This window comes from Lepisosteus platostomus, chromosome 2, assembly GCF_059453375.1.
Source record: "Lepisosteus platostomus isolate fLepPlt1 chromosome 2, fLepPlt1.hap1, whole genome shotgun sequence".
NCBI classification, from domain to species: domain Eukaryota; kingdom Metazoa; phylum Chordata; class Actinopteri; order Semionotiformes; family Lepisosteidae; genus Lepisosteus; species Lepisosteus platostomus.
In genome coordinates, this window is record NC_142612.1 from 80316020 (window position 1) to 80339947 (window position 23928).

At 44.2% G+C, this 23928-nt stretch overlaps 3 protein-coding genes, 1 long non-coding RNA gene and 5 other non-coding genes across 9 annotated transcripts; 2 read left to right on the forward strand and 7 right to left on the reverse strand.

The window, feature by feature from the left end:
• The first annotated feature begins 69 nt into the window (after nucleotides 1–69).
• On the forward strand, nucleotides 70–7786 carry rfc4 (replication factor C (activator 1) 4). Its single transcript, XM_088622019.1, has 11 exons — nucleotides 70–222; nucleotides 529–652; nucleotides 1607–1685; nucleotides 4135–4214; nucleotides 4779–4898; nucleotides 5108–5251; nucleotides 5348–5468; nucleotides 5656–5781; nucleotides 6093–6173; nucleotides 6729–6845; nucleotides 7512–7786. The coding sequence occupies exons 2-11, from the start codon at nucleotides 537–539 to the stop codon at nucleotides 7605–7607; spliced, it is 1080 nt and encodes a 359-aa protein (XP_088478145.1). The 5' UTR covers nucleotides 70–222; nucleotides 529–536; the 3' UTR covers nucleotides 7608–7786.
• A 963-nt stretch (nucleotides 7787–8749) lies between these two features.
• On the reverse strand, nucleotides 8750–15388 carry eif4a2 (eukaryotic translation initiation factor 4A2). Its single transcript, XM_088622007.1, has 11 exons — nucleotides 15236–15388; nucleotides 14289–14346; nucleotides 14068–14200; nucleotides 13465–13604; nucleotides 12739–12907; nucleotides 12451–12560; nucleotides 11724–11867; nucleotides 10550–10687; nucleotides 10246–10335; nucleotides 9765–9844; nucleotides 8750–9533 (listed from the first exon to the last, which is right to left on the reverse strand). The coding sequence occupies exons 1-11, from the start codon at nucleotides 15262–15264 to the stop codon at nucleotides 9389–9391; spliced, it is 1236 nt and encodes a 411-aa protein (XP_088478133.1). The 5' UTR covers nucleotides 15265–15388; the 3' UTR covers nucleotides 8750–9388.
• On the reverse strand, nucleotides 10766–10948 carry LOC148677391 (small nucleolar RNA SNORA81). Its single transcript, XR_015931057.1, has one exon. It is a non-coding gene; the product is annotated as a small nucleolar RNA SNORA81 (small nucleolar RNA).
• Nucleotides 11934–12108, reverse strand: LOC148677392 (small nucleolar RNA SNORA81). The gene has a single exon (XR_015931066.1). It is a non-coding gene; the product is annotated as a small nucleolar RNA SNORA81 (small nucleolar RNA).
• Nucleotides 12997–13124, reverse strand: LOC148677393 (small nucleolar RNA SNORA63). The gene has a single exon (XR_015931046.1). It is a non-coding gene; the product is annotated as a small nucleolar RNA SNORA63 (small nucleolar RNA).
• LOC148677394 (small nucleolar RNA SNORD2) lies at nucleotides 13958–14027 on the reverse strand. Its single transcript, XR_015931097.1, has one exon. It is a non-coding gene; the product is annotated as a small nucleolar RNA SNORD2 (small nucleolar RNA).
• Nucleotides 14571–14642, reverse strand: LOC148677395 (small nucleolar RNA SNORD2). The gene has a single exon (XR_015931098.1). It is a non-coding gene; the product is annotated as a small nucleolar RNA SNORD2 (small nucleolar RNA).
• Nucleotides 15389–15475: 87 nt separating the features above from the next.
• LOC148677396 (uncharacterized) lies at nucleotides 15476–17079 on the forward strand. The gene is made up of 2 exons (XR_015930819.1): nucleotides 15476–15719; nucleotides 16426–17079. It is a non-coding gene; the product is annotated as an uncharacterized LOC148677396 (long non-coding RNA).
• Nucleotides 17073–22055, reverse strand: kng1 (kininogen 1). Its single transcript, XM_088621998.1, has 7 exons — nucleotides 21747–22055; nucleotides 20642–20761; nucleotides 20466–20550; nucleotides 19694–19866; nucleotides 19146–19256; nucleotides 18487–18579; nucleotides 17073–18086 (listed from the first exon to the last, which is right to left on the reverse strand). Exons 1-7 carry the CDS (start codon nucleotides 21942–21944, stop codon nucleotides 17328–17330), a joined length of 1539 nt encoding a protein of 512 aa, XP_088478124.1. The 5' UTR covers nucleotides 21945–22055; the 3' UTR covers nucleotides 17073–17327.
• Nucleotides 22056–23928: the final 1873 nt, after the last annotated feature.

Sequence of the window (23928 nt, forward strand, 5' to 3'; positions counted from 1 at the left end):
ATAAATATACTGTAGTTATAAATCCCTGCGCTGCCCCCACCGGAAGTTTGTCTCCGGCAGAGCCACAGACTGCCGGAAGCGGAAGTGTTGTCATGGTCCCGGCAGGAGGTTGCTCGGCTCTGGCGGCGGGAATTTGTGTGCACGGGGAGGATTGCAGCTGCTGTCAGTGGGGGTGTGCAACAGTTTGCTATTAAAGAAGATACTGAATATTTCCACGTTTAGGTAAGGTGGTAGAGGTTAGGTGCCTGATAGTGAAGAATGGCTGAATGGTAAGGTTATTAATGAGACTGTTCTGTAAGCCCGGTGGCTGTTCCATTGTTGACTTATTGAGGCAGATTCTAATCTTTTATCTGGGTGCATGAACTGTATGGTGATGTGCGAGTGTGTTCTTGTGTTTTTCGCCGTGTTTGGTGGTTTTCTGTTCAAGAAGTCGACAGATGAAAGGCTGAGATTGAGGGGGGTGGGGTCGGACACGTACCGGTTCTCCATCATCCTGCGCCTCAGCGTCCTTCTGTGTCGCTCCTGCAGGGCGAAGCATGCAGGCGTTTCTGAAAGGGACCCCCAGCCTCGGTCCCAAACCGCAAAAAAGCAAACCCACCGCCGGGCCGAGCGGGGAGAAGAGACAGAAACCCGTCCCCTGGGTGGAGAAATAGTAAGACCCGACTCCCGCCTCGCTCACACCGGCTCATCGCCACATTGATCTGTTTAGCTGAGGATGTACTGGAGTGGTTGTGCAGATCAGATAATAATTAAACACGCACGTGTTTATAATAAGACGACGTTCATCTACAGGCAAGATAAAATCTGATTTAGTCTGGCTCGAGTTCCTCTCAGGAGGCAGACGGGATAAGTTAATGAAAAAGACGGGGCAGAAGAAAATAAAGTGTGAGGATTTAAAGATGCGTCCAGCAGCCTATCACCCTGCAGCCCACAGCTGGCAGCCCACTGCAGCTCAGCAGTGTGAGCCTGGCCAGTACCTGTATGGGAGACTCCTGGGAAAAACTAAGGCTGCTGCTGGAAGAGGTGTTAGTGGGGCCAGTAGGGGGCGCTCACCCTGCAGTCTGTGTGGCTCCTAATGCCCCAGTATAGTGACAGGGACACTATACTGTAAAAAGACGTGCATCCGAAGGACGGTGCAAAACCGAGGTCCTGACTCTCTGTGGTCATTAAGAATCCCAGGGTGTTTCTTGAGAAGAGTAGGGATGTTCCCCCTGGCCTTTACCAGTCATGTTATTTACCTAATAATCCCCATCTCTATCTCTATCTCCATCTCCCCTCCAGTGTGGGGGTGCACACTGGAGGGGATCCCCATTACCTGTAAAGCACTTTGAGTGGAATGTCCAGAAAAGTGCTATATAAGTGTAAGGAATTATTATTATTATTATTATTATTATTATTATTATTATTATTATTATTATTATTATTATCATTAAAGATGTGTAATAGTCATACAATGTGTGCACAAAATTCCTACCAGGAGAGTCCATAAGATGTGCTTCTGTCTTGATCACCTCAGCCAGAGTAGTTATACACCATCCCAGTGACAGGGTTCATATCTGGGTGTTCCTGGGGACAGTGATTAATACATTATGCTGTTGTCTTACAGCAGACCGAAATGTGTGGACGATGTGGCCTTTCAGGAAGAGGTGGTTGCAGTACTGAAACGATCGCTAGAGGGCGCTGATGTGAGTCTTTCTGCTGTGTAATTGGCCTTATTTCACACTCGTTAGTGTATTTAAACAGGCACATTGGCTCAAGCAGGGGCCCTCTGTGTGCATTCTTTGTTCTCTGAGAGCGTCGCCTGGGCCCCAGGATACACCGTAAGACCTGTCTCTCTTATATCTGTCATGTCTTCTGGACAGCTGTGCTGTGTACATGTGAAACAAGTACAGAATTGAGGCCTATTGTAACAATGTTCCTGTTGGGGCTGCTTCTGATCGTAATGACCTCATCATGCACAGACAGGTGATGTCATAGGAAGCTAAGAAGCAGCCCAGCGAGACCATGTGACATCCACTGTAAGAGAGTAAGTGTAATGCTCCGAACCAGAGGAGTGATCTTTCTGTATGATCCATGTGCAAAAAAAAATAGAGATGTGCATAAAAACCCCACAAGGACATTTATTCCTTTAAATAACTTTGCTTCTCACTACATAATGAAATGCATAGTTAATACGCACATAGGAGATGCAGACAGAACAAAAAACATTGTGAAAGCATCTGAAAATAGAAATGAGGGTTAAGCTGGATTGCAAGTCCGTTTCTGAGAGGGGTGAGTTTTCTGCCTCATTGTTTGTTCACCTCTGTGAGCTTTCTTGCCGGTATCGAGTGAAATGTGTGATGTGCAGCGTTGCAGAGCTGAGGGGGGAACAGTGGGAGTTGTTTCTGTGATCGACGGGAAGATTGTTTCCACACGGTTCCCGATTCTGCACAGTTGTGGATTTTGCTACAGCTGGCTCCCCTGTTTCTGTCGCAGTGGGAGTGGGTTCCCCAGGCTCCGCCTCTTCAGGCTGCTGTGGGCTAGACCTCTCTGTTTCAGATGAAAAATGTTTTTCTGCTGCTTCCAGATTAAACTGTTCAGGAATTGGAACTGGAGGCTATGTGGGGTAATAATGCAATTTAATTGCGGTGTGGTGTGTTTTGCAGTTTGGCCTGCATTGTCACCTGCACCCTTCTAGACTCGTCATTCCCTGTGCTAATGTAGCTCTCGCTGCCCTGATTGAGTTTCCTTTGCACTATAAATAACGGAGGAACTGTTCCCTAGTCTTGAATCTCACCCCTCTTTGTAGGACACCGGTTCAAGTGTAACTGATACTCAGGCAAAGCCATTGCTGGGTATACCTGCTATGTGCTACAACTGCACATTTAGCTGACTGTACCATCTCTTAAACTCCTGTAGATTCCCTCGGAAAGGTTTGTAATCGACCTGCTGCTGACATGTCTTCTAGTTTCAAACCAGGAACTTGTTTGTTCTGACTTTCTTAAAGGTCGGGTTTCAGTTCTAGTATATTTGTTTCTATGGTGTTTTGACAAATTTTAAATGCAAGTTTCTGACACACTGATAAATGGTGACACTTCAATTAAGGGCAGTAATAAAAAATTCTGAATTTTAAAGATTATATTAACTGTCAGATTCCTTTAATAGGAAAATTATTAAAACCTAAAAGTGTGTGTGTATCACTAAAACAATTGAACATATAACACAAGAGTGGAGTGGCAGATAGTTGCGATTTGTGGTTTTAAATGCAGTTATTGTCTAATAGTAGTTTTCAAAAGGGAAAGGCAGCCCTTCAACAGCAAGACATATATTACCATAGTAGTTCAGGTGGGAAGCTGCGACAGCATGCGTAGGCTGCAAAGGAACAAGTAATAGGTTTATTCCATGCTGAAAAAAAGAAGAAAGAAAACGTTTTGGCTGTTGAGCCTTCTTCAGGTGTGACACCTGAAGAAGGCTCCACTGCCGAAACGTTGTGTTTTCTTTCTTCTTTTTTTCAGCATGGAATAGATTTACTATGTCTTGAATTGATAAAAGAAAACATCTGTACCTGTAATTTATTAACCTTTTCTTCTCTAAGGGGAAAAAACTCCAACACTTAGCAGGAAGTGAGAAATCCTAGTTCTTGTTTCCGAATTCTATAACTCAGGGGCCGCGGCCCCATGGACGCAATGAGACTCTTTCTGTAGGCTCCTCTGCACTTGAAACAGATATGAGAGAAGCTGCAGAACACGTCTGCTGTCTACTGCTGTCTACTGCTGCATTGTTTACTGTGCAGGGAACTCCCACGCACCTTTCCCCCGGCGAAGCTGTAGTGCAGTATTGACTTAGGGGCATACAGAATTTTAGTTCTAGCAGTTAAAAGGTGTGCGGTCATTCCTTCTGGGTTTTGCATCATCCAGAATCGCAGTTGTTGTGTGAGTGTGCACAGCTGTTGGATGTGCAAGTGGCTCCACCTCATCCGGTTCTCTGAGCCACACCACTGTCCGCCTGATCTTCAAGTTGTCCAGCGCTTGGAAGAAGGTGTGCCACAGGCCAGTGTGACCATGAAGCAGGGCCTCTCACAAGGCGGTCCTAATGCTCCGTGCTGAGTATAAGCATAGAAGCCTCATCCTGCCTCTTTCCTTGTCTTCCTCCCAGCTTCCCAACCTTCTGTTCTATGGCCCTCCAGGGACAGGGAAGACCTCCACAATCCTGGCAGCTGCCAGGGAGCTATACGGGTGAGAGATCTGGCAGGCCGGGAGCCCAGCGGCGCAGCGGCTCAGTTACAGTGCCTGTCTCGGCAGCTCAAAACCGCTGACTTCACTACATTCTTGGTGCTTTTCCAAAAGCCTTAATCCCTTGGCCCACATCGGCAGTGCCGGCTAACTGCTGCCCCTGCTGAAAAAAATTATTTTTCTACAAAGACTCAGATTGACCAGCCTGGTCTTCAGTTTGTTTCAGGAACTTTTTTCCCTCACTTTGCAACAGTGTGTGCTGGATGGGGCAAAGCAGATGAGGACATTTTATACTCGTATAATGTACAGATATGTGCATATGTATGTATATTACAAAAATAAGGGGCTTTACACATTTAAGTGTTGTGGTTATTAAGAATTGTTTAACACCATTGTCTCTATTCTAATATTAGATAATTATTTAAGAAAATAAGTGCATAATATTACTTTTGTAAAAACCTTAGATGAGCAGAAGTGGTACATAAAAAGGAGAGTGACTTAGCAAAGTGAGTAAGGTCACCTGCCGCCTGACAGTGACGTTTCCATCTTTCTGTCTGGTGCCGGCAGCCCAGAGCTCTTCCGACAGAGAGTGCTGGAGCTGAACGCCTCAGACGAGAGAGGAATCCAGGTTATCCGCGAGAAGGTGAAGAATTTTGCGCAGCTGACAGTTGCTGGGACACGCACAGAGTAAGAAGACTCTTGTGTTTTGCCGTTTCCCTGTTTTCATGACATTGCGGACACAGTTCTGTAGGTGATTTTTTTTATGAGTGCCTTTTTTTATAAATCCTGATGGTCTCTAGGATTTCCATCGCTGTTGATATTGCGTGTTAGTGTTGCATGTTTTAAAGCTTGACACTAGGTTTTCCAGGTTTTCTTTTCTTGTCTCTTATTACCAGTGGCAAGATGTGCCCCCCATTTAAAATCATTATCCTGGATGAGGCAGACTCCATGACCGGCGCGGCGCAGGCAGCCCTCAGACGCACCATGGAGAAGGAGTCGAAAACCACGCGCTTTTGCCTCATCTGTAACTACGTCAGCAGGTCTGAGCTCCAGAGGCACTGTGATGCTGTACTGTAGCCCCGCTCAGCAGCGGTCCCACAAGAAGGCTAACTGAAACTTCTGTTCCCACCTCCTAGGATCATTGAGCCATTGACATCTCGATGTTCCAAGTTTCGTTTTAAACCATTAAGTGACAAGATACAGGAGGAGCGACTGTTGGAAATCTGTGAAAAGGAAAATTTGAAATGCACACAGGAGGTACAGTACCGATGTTGCTTGCATGACACTCGAAGTTTTCTTCTGGATCGTTAAATACTTCCCGTCACTGGGATACCCTGATAAGGCCTGACTTCAGATCGTTTGTCTCCGGGCTAACAGTGTGTGTGCTCTGTACTGCCTTGTTGAAGTGCCTGCAGTCAATTTTGTCATTTGGGGTTGTTTGTAGGGAATTGCTGCTTTGGTCCAGGTGTCGGAAGGAGACCTCCGAAAAGCCATCACCTTTCTCCAGAGCGCTGCCCGGCTCACTGCTGGGAAGGAGATTACAGAGAGCATCGTGACCGAGATAGCAGGGGTAAGAGCGCTTACAGGTGCTCTCTCAGTTAGAACGGGAGTGCGTTAATTATGAAGCTCGTTATAAAGGGCTGGGAGAATCTGGAACATGTGACCCAGCCATGTTGTTAAAGACCATGCCTGTTTCTTGCAAGAATGGTGAGATGAGATACTGGGTTCAATTAGTTCCCATCATTAAATGGGCTAGGTGGGCTAATCACCTCATCTGGCATTTAACCTTCCTTCTGTTCATGTTATCCCAGATTTCTCCATTTACGTATTGCAGAAAAGGAAAAATACAGAGCTTGTCAGATACATTTTGTCCTTTTTTAGGTTGTTCCCTGCAAGGTGATCGACAGCCTGTTACAAACATGTTACAACAGCACCTTTGAAAAAATGGAAAGTTCTGTCAAGGTACAAGATTTCGTTTTCAAATTTTATTTATATTGAATAAGAATTAAGAATATGAATGTGAAGGTGAATTGAAAACATAAGAAATTAGGAGCAGTTGTTCTTATGCTAAGAGGATTTTGCTCAGACTGTGCTGAGTTTCTTTCGGTCTTACTATGGCTTGAAGGAAGAAAATGCAAAGTATGATAACTTTCATGTAGGTGCTAGGATGCCAGAACATTGTTATGATTTTAAGAATTGAGCAGTTTCAACAGCATAGGAAGGGTGTTGCTGTTACTTCTACGGAGTCGAGCACATTCATTCCTTCTTGTCAGGTCTTGCGTCACATCTGGTCTTTAGCGCATCGACAGCCTGCATGCTGGTGTCCCCTGGGTGTTAAAAGCACAGGCTTCCACCCCAGGAAGTGAAATAGCAGAATGGCAGGTCCAGACTGGTTCGTTGTCGCTTTCTCACCTCAGCACTGAATGTCACAGACCCAGAAGAAGGTTATCAATTAGCACCTCAGTGCTTTCATGTTAATACTGTCGCCTTAATGGCCTCTCTTGCTGTAAATCGCAGGACCTGATAGACCAGGGATTTGCGGCTACGCAAATTCTCAACCAGCTTCATGACTCCGTCTTCGAGGACGAGCGCCTGAACGACAAGCAGAAGTCGGCCATCGCAGAAAAAATGGCGGTAAGGTTCTGGCATGGTGATGCCAGTCCGCATCAGCTGGTAGATGTAACTTATCTAAGTCAGTTTAAGGGTCAGGGATAGAGCACAAGGAGGCTGGGATATTTGGCTCAGGGGAACACTGAGGGCTTCTTGAATCGCAAAGCTTCAGGGAATGAGACGTCCGTTTTCACTAATGAACGGACACCCAGCTCTGGGGCCACCGTTTTTCTCCATCTTTTATATCCCATGGAAAATTTGTGACGCTCACCCCCACACCCAATTAAAAAATAGTTTTTAAACTTGACCTAGTTGGGCTCAAAGGACATAATCGTCTTGTCCTGGCAGTGATGACAGTGAAACACGGAGCTGTTGCCGAGTTCCTATCGACATTTGTTAATCAAACTTGAAAAACTCACACCACACACATAAACCATGTTAGGTCTTCTGGCCCACCAAAAAACATGTTACCAGTTATTTCAGAAAACATAGATCCACTATTCTCCTGTGCCTTTTCCAAAAATAACAGTAAAGATGCAAATTACTGCACTTACAGTTTAACCTCCAGTGTTGTACTGCCACTTGAAGTTGCAGTGGTCAGCATTTTGGATGAGTATTAATTAAGCATTCAATCGATATATAAGAGCAAGTGAGTAAGAACAGCCTAACATTCTGGATTTTCCTTTACAGGAAGTGGATAAGTGCTTGGCTGATGGCGCTGATGAGTTCCTGCAGATGATCGCACTCTGCTCTGTTATTATGCAGCAGAGCTCCCAGAACAACTGAACGGAGCTACTGAAACTTCACAGGGAACTGCAGACGTTTTCCCCTGAAATTTAAACTTTGCCTCGGTATAGAAAATGCATTCATTTCGGTGCCCAAATGATCTGAATGGAAAAAAGAGCATTTATTGTATATTTTTAAATGATCACTTGTAATATTAAAACTAAGGAAAAAATCTAGAATGTACTTTGTATTGTAGTTTGTCCTGGTTGGCTACTGTGCTTCACTTGAGAAATGGCTTGCACTTTGAATGTTTCTTGCACATGTATAACTTGGTGCAGATTGGTTCTGCAGTGGTGTATGAATTGACAAAGTACTAAATGGCACATGGTCTTGAAAAACTTCTACTTCTGGTGATGGATAAGGTTAGTATTAGTTGTTATGGGTACTCTTCACCACTTAAAATCAAAGTTATTCCAAGAGAATGGGTTGGCAATAATGAAATCAATTCTGAATCCTAAAACACCCATTTATCTTGGGAGCTTGTTTCCATGCATCAATCTGAGCCAATGTGGCTATAAACCTTACCCTACATTTCATGCCACTCCCATTAAGGATACTGAACAGTGAAGTTCACATCACCTCTCCAAAAACCAAATACCCTTTCTGCAAACCTAGCACTTAGCTGGAACTACAGAAGCAAGAACAAGGCTTTCAGTTGAAGCTTTAATTGGTTGTGCAGCAACAGAATTGCCAAAATAAAATCTAGTTATGCCTTTTGTATACATTGACATGCAAAAGAAAAACTTTACTTAGCAATGTAAAGTCAGTTTAAGCTATTGAAATGAAACTTAAATGCAGTTTAAGACCATAGTTTAATTCATACTCTTATATTCAATGCAGATGTAATACCATTAAGAATGCTAAAGCACAGATGTAAGTTAGCTAACAGCAGTGCTTCGCAACACTCAGGAATGCAAGTTCCTAATGTCAATACAAGAAAAACATTGAATCAAGACAAACACTGAAAATCCCAAAGTACCACCGTGTTGCAGGACTTAATGGAAGTGGCATTGACTTAAAGATACAAGTACTGCAATTTCAAATTCATTTAGTTGAGCCACAGCCAGATTTAAAAATTTAGAATTTAAGGGAGGAAAAAGATCCCATGGTGGTCTTGAAAGCTAGAAAACAAAGAACACACATAACCACATATTCCTCTTTATTTCAAAATGGGGTCTTTCAACAATTTGGCCTTCATGATTAAAACAAAATTAAAAGGTCAGGAAAGCGAATTTTAAATGGCCCACATTAAAGGAGGAAGAGCTCAAACAAGTTGAGATTTTACAAATGAATAGACCGTAAGTGATTAAATAGTTTATTCAATAAATACATCTCCACAAAATGAACTAAAAGTGCTTTGACAATTTAGAAGGCCATCCCCACTGACCCAAACTTCACAATAACTGCAAATATGTTAATTTCACATAATTGGCAGACTTAATACAGCACTTATATCTTTTAGTCCATAAGTAAATTATTAAATGATAGAGAACATCTAATACACACAACTTTATTAAACTAGGAAAAAAAAACCTAATAAAGAAAAAATTTAAAGACCCCATGTCTTTATGTCCCACCCCAGCAGTCTAACTCTGAAGAGTAAGCCTAAGGCTATCCTCACAAGAGTTCACGACAAATGTCGCTTCACTTTTCAAAAATCTGGATTTCTGATCCGTTTTCAGCATTGAGACAAGATTCAATATTTTCCAATAAAATAAGCACAATGCACGCGTTTATTCAACAACAGCGAGCACCGCATAAGATCAATCTCATCCCAGGGTTTAAATCAGATCAGCCACATTCATCGGCATCTCCTCAACAGTAGTATTGTAAAAAGTCTCAATATCCCGAAGAATCCGCTTGTCTTCTTCAGTAACAAAGTTTATAGCAACTCCTTTTCTGCCAAAACGGCCACCACGACCAATTCTGCAAAGAGCAAAAGAAAACGGGTCAGTTACAGGTCTGATTTAACCAACGAAGACACGATTCACTCTTAAGACTACAATCTGAAATAAAATTATACAATAAAGTTATAGCTTTAATAAATTAGTTTGAACATTACGCTCAACAGTTTCAACATGCACCACGTACCAGAAAAGCTCAAGTTATAGACTAGAGTGGGGAATACCCCAGGATTTCATTTCAACTGTCACTCACCTGTGTATGTAGTTTTCCCGATTAGTGGGTAGATCATAGTTGATGACTAGAGACACCTGTTGTACATCAATGCCACGAGCCTTAAAAACAAGACACCTCACTTAGACCTCTTCTAGTAATTTTCTAACAAAGGAGAATTACTGAAATCTGGATTTTAGGAGAATTTCCACTTTGGGTTTTTACAGCTGAATGACATCCTTCTAAAAGGCAAACTAGCTACACCATGTAAATTTTCACAAAACTTCATGGTTCTATAATCTTTATGTTGGATAGCCTTCTATTTAACAACTTCCTCAAAAGCAGAATTCTTCTAGTCCCATTTTCTTCCAAATGGAAATACTCCAGCTCTACAATGCATTTAACAGGTACTGAAATGCTTTCACATGCAAATGTTGGAGAGCACTGTAGTGTTTGAAACTTAACTGATGACTTAAAAGATGCAAAACCAACATCTTGAGACAAAGAAGTAACAGGTACTCACCAGCAAATCAGTTGTGATCAGAACACGACTAGATCCAGATCTAAACTCTCTCATGATCACATCTCGCTCCTTCTGGTCCATATCTCCATGCTGCAAGTACATACACAAGATGAAGATAACAATCCCTCTTTAACCCGCCACACAACAGAACACATTATACATGTGCAGTGTGCAAAAGTCAAAGGTCCAAAAGAGCATTTAATCACTGCCTGTTTTGTTGTGCTAAAGGGGACAGCAAGAAATGTGCAGGACATTGACAAGTACTGCACTGCTACCCTGAGCAGAACAGGAAATATGATCTCACCAGAGCAGAAACTGTGAAATCCCTGGCATGCATCTTTTCTGTCAACCAGTCAACCTTCCTTCTTGTATTCAAAAAAATGACAGCCTGAGTGATTGTCAGAGTCTCGTACAAGTCACACAGCGTGTCCAACTTCCACTCCTGCAAGAGAGGGGAAAGCCCAAAGTAAAAACCTGATTTTATTTGTATAGCAAAAAAAAAAGACAAGCTCTAAATCCAAAGTGTTGCACAGAATCTTAAGACAGAGGACACTGGACATTAAGAAAGAGGTCCATCCTAGTCTCATTCCAATGCTGTGCACTTGCTCTCCTTCTTGGATGTACTCATGCTGGCATTATCACAAGAGCCAAACCAAAGAGGCTTGAGTCTCACAATTTCAGCACAGTGCTTTTACTAGAAGGAACGAAAAATAATTAAAACCCCATCCCCAGAAAATAATAATTGATAATTGTTTACACTTCTATTGCACTTTTCTGGACACTCCACTCAAAGCACTTTACAGGTAATGGTGACTCCCCTCCACCACCACCACGTGCAGCATCCACCTTGATGATGCGACGGCAACCATAGTGCGCCAGAACACTCACCACACATCAGCTATCAGTGGGGAGGAGAACAGAGTAATGTAGCCAATTCATAGATGGGGATTAAGAGCCCATGATTGGTAAGGGCCAATGGGAAATTTGGCCAGGACTCCGGGGTTACACCCCTACTCTTTTCGAGAAACACCCTGGGATTTTTAATGACCACAGAGAGTCAGGACCTCGGTTTTACGTCTCATCCGAAGGATGGCGCCTGTTTACAGTATAGTGTCCCCGTCACTATTCTGGGGCATTAGGGCCCATATGGATCGCAGGGTGAGCGCCCCCTGCTGGCCCCACTAACACCTCTTCCAGCAGCAACCTTAGTTTTTCCCAGGAGGTCCCCCATCCAGGTACTGACCAGGCTCACACCTGCTTAGCTTCAGTGGGTTGTGAGTTGCAGGGTGATATGGCTGCTGGCTAACTTGCAAGGAATGTTATCACTTTAATAATAATAAAATAATAATAACAATAATAATAGCTTACACTTATAAAGCACTTTTCTGGACATTCCACTCAAAGCGCTTTGGGGACTCCCCTCCACAACCACCACTTTACATAGCACAACGCACTGCAGTCTGTAGTATAACACCCACCTCTCTTTCTACATTGATGTAGAACTGCTTGATACCTTCTAAGGTAAGCTCTTCTTTCTTCACGAGGATACGGATTGGGTCACGCATGAATTTTTTGGTCACCTCCAACACATCAGCTGGCATGGTAGCCGAGAGAAGCACGACCTGTAAAATGTCACATTATTGCCATAACCGCTTTCTTAGAATCGAGTCTCCAAACAAGCAAGCAAGGAATGTAGCACTGGACCTTGAGAACATGGACACTGGACATTAAGAAAGAGGTCCAACCAAGTCTCTTTTGCAGTACAGTGCAAATACTCTTCTTCCCGTTTATACTCTGCTAGCATTACTGTCAAATCCATTAAATGGATTTCACAGTTTTAGCACAGTTCTTTTGTAAGGAAGACTTCCACATAAAAGTGGAATACGCCAGATGAACCAAAGTCTTCACCTACTGTTCCCAAACTATCCCACCTCCAACAGAGGTATTCCAAAAATACTGGAACTACAATTATGGCCAATATGCCCACAAGGAAAACCGTTTCTGAATAATCATGTTTCCAAGTGTGCAAATGGCATAACTTTTCTGGGGGGATCAAACATGGAACAGTATCCATGGCTCTTGTGAAGACTGTCAGAAAAGCACCAGCATAAAAGTGCTATAATTTGTCTTCCATACTTATTAAATGCAGTTCTTTGTGAATTTGTGTCACCCAGTTTACTGAAAGAACACTAAAAGAACACTCACTTGGATGTTTGTGCTCAACTTCTGGAAAATTTCATAGATTTGATCCTTGAATCCCCGACTCAACATCTCATCAGCTTCATCCAAAACAAACATCTTGATCCACTTAGGAGCTGTTTAACCAAAGAACATTTTAGTTCAAGGTCACTCCCCTTTAAATATTTCTATTTATGTGCAAGATACTGCAGTGATAATTTTTTAAAATAATAGTTCTCTCCTCTAGAGCGCAGTTCCAAACACTAGCTCACCACCTCTTCCCTGCAAGAGAGCCCATCAAGGGCAGATACTTACACAGGTACCTCCTGTTCAGCATGTCGAACACCCGCCCAGGGGTGCCCACAACAATGTGGGGGGCTTCCGCCTGCAGCTTCTGCATCTCATTCCTCACATTCGTGCCCCCAATGCAGGCGTGGCATGTGGCACCCATGTAGTCACCCAAAGCCAGGATTACTTTCTGAATCTGACAGAAAACCAAGAATCCCATGTCAGAACTACAGGACAACAACACTAAATATGTACATTAACACAAAATGCAAAAGCAGAATGACAGTGTTCGTGACCAAGCGTCCCTGCCAGTCAACAAGACAGGACAGTCAGGGATAGTATGAAACGAGTTTCTTTCTGCAGGGGGAACGACAATAGAGCACTTCACAGCTGTATTGTAACTTATCCTGCAAAACAATTAGAATTTTTACATTAACTTTCATATTAAGAAATGAAGAGTCCTGAACAGTACCAATAGGCTGAACAAAAAATAGTTCAGGTGTGTAGCTGCGTCAGCATGCACAGGCCACAAAGGAACAAGTAATAGGTTTATTCCCTGCTGAAACAAGAAGCACAATGTTTCGGAAGGCTCCACAGCCAAAACGCTGTGCTTTCTTTCTTCTCAGCATGGAATAAACCTATTACTTGTTCCCAAAGAAAAATTAGTACCTCTTCTTTTGGAAGACCATCCAAACATGCTGCCTTGGTTTACTGTGCCACATTGTATTCTCTCAGTCCTCAGGTGCGGCATACCTGTTGAGCCAGCTCTCTGGTTGGAGCCAGGACCAGAGCCTGTGTCTCCTTCTGGTCAATCTCCAGCTGCTGCAGGATGGAGATGGCAAAGGTGGCCGTCTTGCCAGTTCCTGACTGGGCCTGAGCAATGACATCATAGCCTGAAAAAGACAAGGCAATAAGCGTTGATCAACTCTTGTAGAACATGTTAAGGGTACAATTTAATATTTATCTAGTAACAAAAGTTACAAGTTCATCAGCACCAACTTGCTGAGGATTTGAGTTTCACCTACTAGCTGATATGCCAGTTCTGATGGTGCTAAAACCCTAGGGGGCTCACTTTTAGTGTCCCTCGTGAGCACTGTGCTTCTTAGAGGGGCACTCATACCATAGCTCCCCACACTTCCATAAAGGCACCTGAACTCCCCCTTGCTTTAAAAGTGTGATTTAAACCTATCTGTTATTTCTGAATCTCATACAATCTCTTAAGAAGTTTCAACCAGTGTCTTGGTCAGAGTGATCAGTAAGAAGTGTTATCTCCATTCCAGGTCAGTCCCGAAAGATGGAATACCATCATCTCACTCCTCCCAGCAATATGCAGAAGTGACACACTGGACATTTTACCTTTAATGCAAGGAATGATTGCTCGCTGCTGAATGGCAGATGGCTTTTCAAAACCATAGGCATAAATACCACGGAGGAGCGTTTCTTTTAAGTTCATGTCATCAAAGTTGTCCACAATTTCATTCCAGTTGCTCTGTAGGAAGAGGCAGACATGATAAGCCCACGTGTGCCAAGTCGTACACCCGAAACGAGCCGCTCCTACACGCCGCTCGGACTCTCACCTCGATGACACCATCAGGCTCCATTCCTTCCGGGCCGCCATGGTCTCTGTCTCTAGAGCTGCGAAAACCAAGAGGGTGGAAGCGAAACGTCAGCGAATTCCAGCAACTCGGTCCAGGCAGACTGGGAACTTTCAACCCGGGATTCCGTTTCGCCCAGGTCTTGCTAAGCAGACATAGGGGCTCGACTCGGGCCCTGTACGGCAAGAAGTGGTGCGGACACCCCCCAATGCGAGCCCACCGGGGGCCCCCACCCCGGCCACGTGGAATGGACGGCTCGGACGGCAGTGATCAGCAGCAAAAAGGGTGTCTCCATTACTGGTCAGTCCCGAAAGATGGTAGGCCATCACCTCACTGCGTCCGAGCGTCTCCCACCCGTTACTCCACTGTACCGCCGTCGAGCCCGCGGCGTAAGCAGCCGGGCAGGGCGGGAGCGGGGAACACGACTCCATTACAGAAGTGCTCATCGGCGGACCGGCGGAGGCTCACGGCCCCGGGCCACCGGCAGCCACAAGGCGCTCCCGCCCAGGAGCACGCCGAGGGCCCGGAGCCAGAGATCGCCGTGGGCTCCCCTCCACGCGGAGGGGGAGAGGAAAAAAAAATCACGGCCTAGCCCGAAACTGGGTGGGCAGCTCGCCGAGCGCCCCCCTCTCGCCCTCGCTAAACCCACACAAGCCCGGCAGCGCACAAAAAAAGCCTACAGCTCGGTGTTCCGGCTGCACAGCCGCCGGACACGATTACATGAAATGTATTTCCCACATCCCGACAGGCGTTTCCAGAACCCCAGTTCGGCGCGGGCGCCTCTCCATCTAGTACGCGAAAAACGTTCCAAGACGAAGGGACCGCTACACCTCGGCATACCGAGAAGCAGCACGAACACGAAATAATAAAAGATGGTTATATTTTAATATCAGACCGGCTGGTTCTGTATTTTTTTTGTCGATTTTTACCTGTTATAATCCGCAGAACCGCCTGACATGATCCGGCCGAAGCTTCAGCGCTCAACTGAAAAGGAGGAGGCATTCACCCGCTCATCTTTTTATCTAGCCGGACCCCAGCTTCCGGCAAGGGGGAAACCCCCTGACAAACACCCAGCTCTCACTCCCGAAGCCCCATAATAAATACACAGAGAACAGAAATGCGCGTACGTTCCTAGGATGCGTTGTGAATATAAGGTAATATCTTTTTTTTTTAACAAAATGCATTTCGGACTATATAACTCAGCGGAAGGATATTGCAGTAAAAGAAAAGGGCTATGCGGCTCGCTACGGGGTCTCCCGAAAGCCCCTGCATATGAGGACACCGGAAGTCCCGTCCACAGTTCTGGGACACTGCTTTCCCATTGGCTGAATTCCAGGAAGTGAAGTGTCATGGGTCTCACCGCTAGTAGTCGTAAGTGGGCCAGCGGTGTACCAGGTGTTTTCCAGAAACTAGGTAATTTACAGGGGCACAGGGAAAGTTTCAAACTTTTTGTATTATTTGTGTGTTATTATGTGTATACAAGCAAAATCAACCTTGAAGTTAAACGCAACTAGAAAATAAAACAAAACAATGCTGATCACACGTCCGAATAATTATTTGAAAAGTACAGTAATAGTTAATGGAGGTCTCCGGTTTTTAAGTTCTAGCTCTGCGACTTGATCGGAAAAGTTAGATTACAGACCCCTTGAATTTTAACCAGGGTATTCAGCCGATACGCACGATGTCTCGGGGCCTGCAGGCTCATTAGCGAGTCTTTCGCCCTCCTGTGAGTAGGCGGTGGATTAAAATTGGTGGTGTTTGAAAAAGAGAGTTGGATCTGGCCTGGCGCTCTCGTCTCTGAGGTCTTGGATTAAAGGGCCTCCAGTCCCACAGCTGGTGTCTCTGTCGTATGGTCGTACACCCAAACGCCCCGAAGGCAAAAGCCTGCGCTGCCAGTGGCACCTCTGCCAGCAGCTGTGAACTACTGTATATATATTTACAAACAAGTAATATGCTGAAAGGGGAAGAAAGAAAGCACAACGTTTCGGCTGTGGAGCCTTTTACGTGTTCCTTTGCAGCCTATGCATGCTGACCTAGCTACCCACTGGAACTATATATATTATGTATATAATCAAGGGAAACAGTTAAGTGTGTTTTTATTTTGTACTTTTTATCAAAGTGTCGGGGCGGTGAGAGGGAGAATGGGATTGCGGGAGTCGAGCTGCTGCCGCCCGGGATCGAGAGGAGCCAGCTGTGGTGTCCTGGGCCTGTGGTGAGGACGCACCCCGGCCGTCTCCTGCGCACGGCCAGGCTCGCTGGAGGGAGTAGGTCTCTCAGGGAATCCCCCAGGAGCAGCTGGAGACTGTTGCTAGGGAAAAAGGGGTCTAGTCTGCCCTACCCTGCGCAGCCTGTTAGCACTGCAGCCCTTCACCAGGAATAAGCAGATGATGATGATGTTTTTTATCAATAATTACTATACTAAAGGGAACAGAACCTTTAAATCGCAGGAGACCTCCTCTCATTTGTAACGTTATTATGTTGTTTAAGTTTTCAATTCCCCCCCACTCTCCAGAGTGAAGGAAAACCTTTCTTCAGTGCTTTTCTAGTTTACAATGTTTTTAAATATCATAACAGTCATAGAAATTAATAATAATAATAATAATAATAATAATAATAATAATAAATTAAAGATGTTTTTAACTATTTTGATTAAAGCTCAAAAGCACAGGTCTTTCAAAACACACTGAAAATAAGGTCAAAGTGTGAAATGAAAAGCTTTTGTTTTGTGTGGATTTTAGAGTTCCTTTAGAAATAAAGGACAACAACTTTGGTATTTACTGTGTATTTTAATAACTTTCAAACACTGGTAATTTACATCCACCATAGCCAAATAAGAGTGAAATAGCAGTACATCATAAAATATAGTCCTGGACACGGGTCTTCTTTTCCTTTATGTTTCTGGGATGATTTAGTACTGCATCATGAACGTAGGAACGCATTTAATTGTATGCACAGTGCCTACTGTACATCAGGGTCTAGTGACAGATAAGTACAGTTGAACAAGAAGCCTCTGGGACTTATTTAGGGCAACAAGTCCAGGTCGTCGAAGCTGGAGGGGGGATTTAGAGGAGGCGATGTGGGGTTCGTCTGGGGGGGCTCTTGCTTCCATGGCTTGGAGGGGCAGTGGAAGGACGGAGTCTCACGCAGGGGGAACCCCAGCGAGATTGCAGGACCAGTCGTCGGAGCCGTTGGATTCGTTGGAATGGGAGCTGACCCCAGTGGAACACCACCTGCCTCCGTCAAGTCCTGACCGATCACCGGTCCTGGGCCAGAGCCCTGCGTAACACTTTCGACCACCAGCACAGGGGACTCTGCTGTGGCCAGGACAGGGGGTTTTCCTGTAGCTTCAGAAGACTCTTCAGAAGACACATCAGGATCTTGCAGCAGGAACGGTGGAAATTCCTCTTGATGTTCGTGTCCCTGTCCGTGTCCCTGTCCCTGTCCCTGTCCGTGTCCCAGTCCCTGTCCCTTTCCGTGTCCGTGTCCGTGTCCGTGTCCGTGTCCCTGTCCCTGTCCCTGTCCCTGTCCCTGTCCGTGTCCCTGTCCGTGTCCCTGTCCGTGTCCCTGTCCCTGTCCACGGCTGTGACTTTGTCCAGGACCCTGTACATGGCCTGGGCTGTGTCCACGCCCGGAGTGAAGCCCACGATCCAGGCGTATCATGGGCACATCCTGCTGCATGAGACGCCCTGGGAGAGGCTGTGCTACAGGCTGGGCACCGTCTATAGCCACAGCTGCAGTTCGGAAAGGAGACCAGCCAGGGGGCCTCCTGGCGAAGGTGTTCTATAAAAAATAGAAAGTTCACAAGCTATGCTGAGAATGTTTCTCATCATTCATCAACTTAATCACCAAGTGGGATTTAAAAATTGCTAGTGTTGCACAGGAATCATATTGAGCACTAGTTTTCACAAAGAATATCTAAAAATTAGCATGAATGAACAAACAATAATGCAAGACAGATTCTAAAAAGCACGATTTAACTATTACACGTGAGCTCGGCAAAAAGTTTAAGAAAAAATGTTACACACGACTTTCCCAGGGGCTTGTTTTTTATTCTAGCTGTGCTACAAATTCAGCCGCTTTGCTGTTTTTGTCATGAGATGTATGTAAAGGTGGCTGTAAAAAGCATCACTAAAACCGCTTCATCATCTTCCCCAGATAATAAATGTAAATGCTTAATTACAGGTACATGCACTTGGGGTCCACAGGTCACAGTTGGGTCAGTTGTTTGCCTCCAAGGTGCAACAACAACGGAAGAACTGCACTGGGCGAAAACCTGAGGGCAGACGAGAAAGGGCAGAGGTTACAGGTGGAGAGACAGGCTCACAAGCTGACCTGTTACATTGAGCTGGTGTAGAACCTCTTACACGTTTTTCAATCATGCACCTCCCTTCACTGCTACCGCCCGGACTCGGTAAGGGAGTCATGACATCTGATGCCAGCTCTGCGTGGGTTGTGGGCGGGGCTTTGCTGAAACTGTCAGATCGTTATGAGCACTCGGAATAAAAGCCCTGTTTATGCAGTGAGCGAGCACATGCTGCAGGTCCTGAAAGGACATTAACTGTAGTCATTGATGGCAAAAAACATACTGTGACCACGACGATCTGGATGTGACCACGATTTTCAATGCTAATGGACCAGAGGATCTAACTGTGTAGAGATGAATTTAGAAAATTCAACCAATAATTCAATTCATTCACCTGTTAAAGGTCTTAGTTCCATTATAATACATTCGTTTTTAACATATGTGTTTCATAATGTGTTCTTTTGCAAAAAATAAAGATAGCGCTAACTTTGCATATTTGGTTAACTGAGACATGCACGCTGGGCCATGTCACTTACGTTTTTGTCTTCGTCAGGGTGACAGTCACTTGTTATGTTCACCACTTCGGATTTGGAACAGTTGCTGAGGCGAATTTCGAAATCAATGTTATACAAGATCCCACTGACCACCTAAAGAATTGAAAGGAAGCATTGAGGGAGTCACCCTGAGCAACAGGCAACGTGCAGATCAGAGGCAGCTGTCCGGACGATCACAAGAAGAAGTCCAGCTTTAGTCTGCATCATGAGAGAGCGAGGCCTGGGCTCAGAGAGTCAGCGAGTACGGAGCAAAGAGCTGTTGCAGCATGTGGCCTGTGTTTCAGAATGGCTATGGAGGTCACAGGAGGGCCGATTTCACTTTGGCTCTAGAGAGGGTCAAAGGAGTGTGTCTGGGAAATTCTAAACTGGATTTATATTGTTGTAGCTGCTGTTAAAATAATAAGTGAAAGGAACATGAATCAATAGCATAACATCCTAGACTCCTGTGCCCTTGATACTGTGAGACATAGACTAGTAATCTGTAACGTGTAGTTGTATTGTTCATGAGCTTCAACAGGGTGGAGACCAACCTGTGAAACAGCCTTGGTCACTGCGGACACGATGAAGTGGTGTGAAGAATTGTCCTGGGCGTTCAGTTTCTCCATCGCTAACTGCAGTATTTCTGTCACTGAGTCGCTGTTGGAGTCTATTTCATGAGGGCACCCAGCACACGGATAAGATTCAGGAACAATATTCGGTTCGACTGAAAAAAACAGGATTCAAACTGATTTTTTTGGTCTCATTTAATTATCTCAAAACATACTTGAGCTAGAAACCTTTGTCAACTAATTTACAAAATAACGGAGACATTGTGAACATTATAATATCACAAACTCTCTGAACTCCTCAGCAACATTGCAAAGAATTATGCTCGATCAATGTATCAATTGCATCTCTTCTTTACATTTCCAATTAGCAGTAATTACTTGCAATACCTGCTGTCTGTTGTTGGCATCAATTAGTCGTCATATCTTCTCCAGTTCATTTTTAGTTATGATACTTTCAAGGTCTTGAAGGGCAATCTTTCAAAATGTATTTTGGAGGGAAATAAACCTTTCTTATTGGTAAACATTTCTTCAGCTGGAAGCAGAACGATGACTTTAAATAATATTAAAGTCCAGCTGTAATAGATTAGTAAACCACTCTGACACTGCTGACAATATTACCCTAAGCTTCACAGGGCAACTCGTCTGTGAGCAGTGACTCAGCTGACACCCAGCCAAAGATCCTTAACTGACTGTAATGCCCCAATTGTGTGACTTAATTATTATTCAATTGATTAATCAATTGATTCAGTCTTACCAGAGGCAACGCATTTCACTGACGTAACATCCTGCGATTTTTCCTGATGATTTATTACAACCGTAGCAGTGCATGGCCAGGGGGCCTGGGAAATGGAAATTTAAAAAAAATTAAAACAAAGTTCTGCTGGAACATTCTTCCTCAACCACAGAAGCTCACTGCAGGAGCTGACTTACCCTCAGCTGGCTGTTTGCCACATAGTCGCATTGTTTCCAGACTTTGTCGCTCCCCACAGGGCAGTCAGACTCTTTGACCAGAAAGAGCAGCGAGATCTCTGTCCCCGTGTCACTCACCTCCTGGGCACAAGCAGGAGAGAGACCGTTTAACCCTCACAATGCGGGCGCCCAGAGAAATTCAACAGTCACTCACAGCTCAATGCCCTAATTTACTAATTCAAACTATCTGACAATAAAATCAGAGTCTTACAGGAATGCTGGATTTGTCAGGCTTTTAACATCGTGTTCCCACCTCTGACTTCACCAGGGTGTTATTGTGAAGGACCTGGACCTGTAGTATTAGTATAATGGATCCATTTCAGTGGATTTCTGGGCTGTGGGTATCACAGTCTAACTTTTGCAGGGCCAGTAAAATCATTTGATAACTCAAGCCTCCATTTTCAGGATCATGGATTTTGTAAAGAAGTTTGAGAGGATACAGTAGGAAAGTTTCCCAAAGTAGTAACTGAACAACTTTCTCCAGCTAAACGCTTTCAGAAAGCAATAGTACACATAATAAGAAAGCCTTTTGACAAAAAACAAAGTCATCGGGGTTTTACTGTATGATAATTCTGTCCTTTAGAAGTAGCCGAGAGCACTGTTCAGCTGCTGTCAACACAGCAGCCTACGTGTAATACTTCAGCCTATTTTTGCAGTGACCCACTATGCCTTCCTCTAAATCTTTTTCTAGATCTCTCTATATAATCTCTGCTGACTTTCCTGTCTTTCTCACACCCGAAGAAAGCTCCACAGCTGACATGTTCTGTTTCTTTTCTTTTCAGCATGGAATAAACCTTTACTTGTTCCTTTGCAGCCTACGCATGCTGACGCAGCTCCCTGCTTGAACTGTGAGATATTTCATTTCCCACCACTGATACACTTCACAAGCCCACCAGACAGTTAGACAGGTGAACACGCAAACAGAAACACAGCGGAAACTGACTTTTCATATGAAACCACCTAGAATTCTGCTTTGAAGCATGTTAACAAAATGCACAGAGTTCAAACTCTGTTCAAACTGACATCCCCAGCAGTGTATCACAAAGAGACAAAAAAGTCTACTTACTTTCCAGGCTTCACTGATTTGGAAGAGTGCAAGCTGGTTGCCCCCGGTAAGGTTCTTATTGTATTCTAAAATGGCATGATCCACAGCTAGCTCAACCTCTTTGTCATCACAGAAAGCTTGAATCTTTTCGGAACGAGCCCCTTTAAGACAAATCAGTAAAGAGACTGAAAAAATTGCTAAAAGCTTGATATTTAACATTGTGAAAGCACATGAGCAGTGGAAGGGTTTCACAGCAGTGTGGACAGAGAGGTACCCAGTGCAAGTCCTCTCCAAACTCAGACTCCCATTTCAGAGATGCCTGACTGATAATTACAGTATATATAACCCCTGGTACTGCAAATACAGCCCACTCATCCAAACAAACCTGTTCAAATAAGATGTCCCAACCTGGTCAATGCAGATATCGGACAGCGATTGGCCAGGGCAGAATGCAAATGTTTGCTTATTAGTGCTCCTTGGTCACTCAAGGCTTGCAAACTTTAAAAATCAATATTTTGGTTTCAAAAGTCAGGGATTTACAAAGATAGTGCTGTCCCAGCTACAGGTATGTCACCTGTTTTAAGAATTTTTCCCTTCTAGAAAGATACAGACAGCTGAGCAGCGTAGGCCCCAGTTCTCCCCCTGACCCTGTATGGGACAAAGAGATTAGAAAATGGATGGGTGGACGATGCAGACATGCTTTCACATGTGCAGCGTTTTGTTTATTTACTATAACTGGTTACAAAGCCATTTGAACAATAATTTTAAGAACATGAGAAAGGTTACCAGCAGGAGGAGGCCATTCCACCTACCCAGCTCACATGGTTACTAGCACCTCGTTGATCTAACGATCTGTTCCAGAAAGAGAAACCTGGGTATCACTGCCATCGCCATGGCTGAGTGGCCTGTTACACACTCCCACAACCCTTTGTGTGAATAAGTGCCTCATGCTCTCTGTTTCAAAAGCACCATTTGAGTCCCCTGAGTCACGTTGCACTGGTCATTCTGGAAGAGTCCCCTGTGCGCCGCAGACAACTTGTCTGCCTGTGCTTCTGTCCTTTCAACCAAAACGCTGAGGGTGTAGATGGGTTACCTCATCGCCAACACGGGGGCTCTCTTAAACACATGTAACCACTTGGACTCACAGTACAAGACCCCAGAAGTAGTGCATCAAGTCAGCGGTGTAAATGATGTTTTCCGAAAGCTTTGCAAATTGGCTTGGCCATCGCAGTCCACAAATGTTCCAGTTAAGGAACTCAGAGAAAAGGCAAGACTTCTGCTGGAATGGATGTCTATTAAATACTATTCTGTCATTCATAGATTTTGCTTAAGTAAGCACATTGATCTTTCCAGAGTACAGAGCTGCTCTGACAGTCCTGAACTGAAGAAATGTTTATCTGTCCAGATACTCTGGACCCCGTTCCCTCGTTTGCTTGCAGTGTCTGGCTCACCTGTGGCAGAACCAGGATCTGTTCTGGATACTGGGATATAACTGTCCATTAGGTCATACTCCTCGTGCCTGATCTAACACTCAAGTGTTGTCACATACTGTAACTACAGGAACCTGCCAGTCAAAGGCTAGTTTTCTAATTAGACTTAAAAAAACAATGTTACTTTTATCTTTTATTTTACTCATTATTGAAGAAATTTCCTTCAAGGGTTTGAATATCAGTGTGTACCACTGAATAACATGACCTTTAAAAAAATAAGATAAAAATAGGCTATACTAAGATATTTTTGTAATTATACTTAAATAACTGTTGGCCTTTCTCAATTAACGGTCATTCTCCATTTCTCCAAGTGAGGGGGGGGGAGAGTTAAATATTACTTCCTGGAGGGTGAATGCCAAATACATTATTCTGTTTGCTTTTGCTATTTTTTACCATCTTGTGTGTGTAGTTTTAGCAAAACCAGGACAGTACTGGCAATCACAAGGTTATAACAGCTTAATAAGCTCCTTTATTGTATGAAGCAGTTAAAGTGTAATGTATCGAAAGGAACTGTTCTAAGAGACATGGCAAATGCCTTTAATTAATTTGTTCAAATCCACACCTGTTGAAGATTGAGTGCCCTCTGCCCCTTATTTTTAATGTCAAGTACAATTTTGACTGTGCCAAACATTTACCTTTCTTATTGAGCAGCAGGGTTTTTCGACACGAGAAAAACAGACAAGAAGAGACTTTCTCTCATTCTTCTCATTTAG

What these genes read in the sequence shown, in the direction of transcription:
- rfc4 (XM_088622019.1), top strand. Translation starts at nt 537, where the DNA reads ATGCAGGCGTTTCTGAAAGGGACCCCCAGCCTCGGTCCCAAACCGCAA. An exon ending in GATCGCTAGAGGGCGCTGAT is followed by an intron (nt 1,686 to 4,134) that starts GTGAGTCTTTCT and finishes TCTTCCTCCCAG; the next exon opens with CTTCCCAACCTTCTGTTCTA. An exon ending in GTTGCTGGGACACGCACAGA is followed by an intron (nt 4,899 to 5,107) that starts GTAAGAAGACTC and finishes TCTTATTACCAG; the next exon opens with TGGCAAGATGTGCCCCCCAT.
- kng1 (XM_088621998.1), bottom strand. Translation starts at nt 21,944, where the DNA reads ATGTTAAATATCAAGCTTTTAGCAATTTTTTCAGTCTCTTTACTGATT. An exon ending in AGTGAAATGCGTTGCCTCTG is followed by an intron (nt 19,867 to 20,465) that starts GTAAGACTGAAT and finishes TGTTTTTTTCAG; the next exon opens with TCGAACCGAATATTGTTCCT. An exon ending in ACCCTGACGAAGACAAAAAC is followed by an intron (nt 18,580 to 19,145) that starts GTAAGTGACATG and finishes GTCTGCCCTCAG; the next exon opens with GTTTTCGCCCAGTGCAGTTC.
- eif4a2 (XM_088622007.1), bottom strand. Translation starts at nt 15,264, where the DNA reads ATGTCAGGCGGTTCTGCGGATTATAACAG. An exon ending in GGTTCTGCGGATTATAACAG is followed by an intron (nt 14,347 to 15,235) that starts GTAAAAATCGAC and finishes TGGTTTTCGCAG; the next exon opens with CTCTAGAGACAGAGACCATG. An exon ending in ACATCAATGTAGAAAGAGAG is followed by an intron (nt 10,688 to 11,723) that starts GTGGGTGTTATA and finishes CCTCTCTTGCAG; the next exon opens with GAGTGGAAGTTGGACACGCT.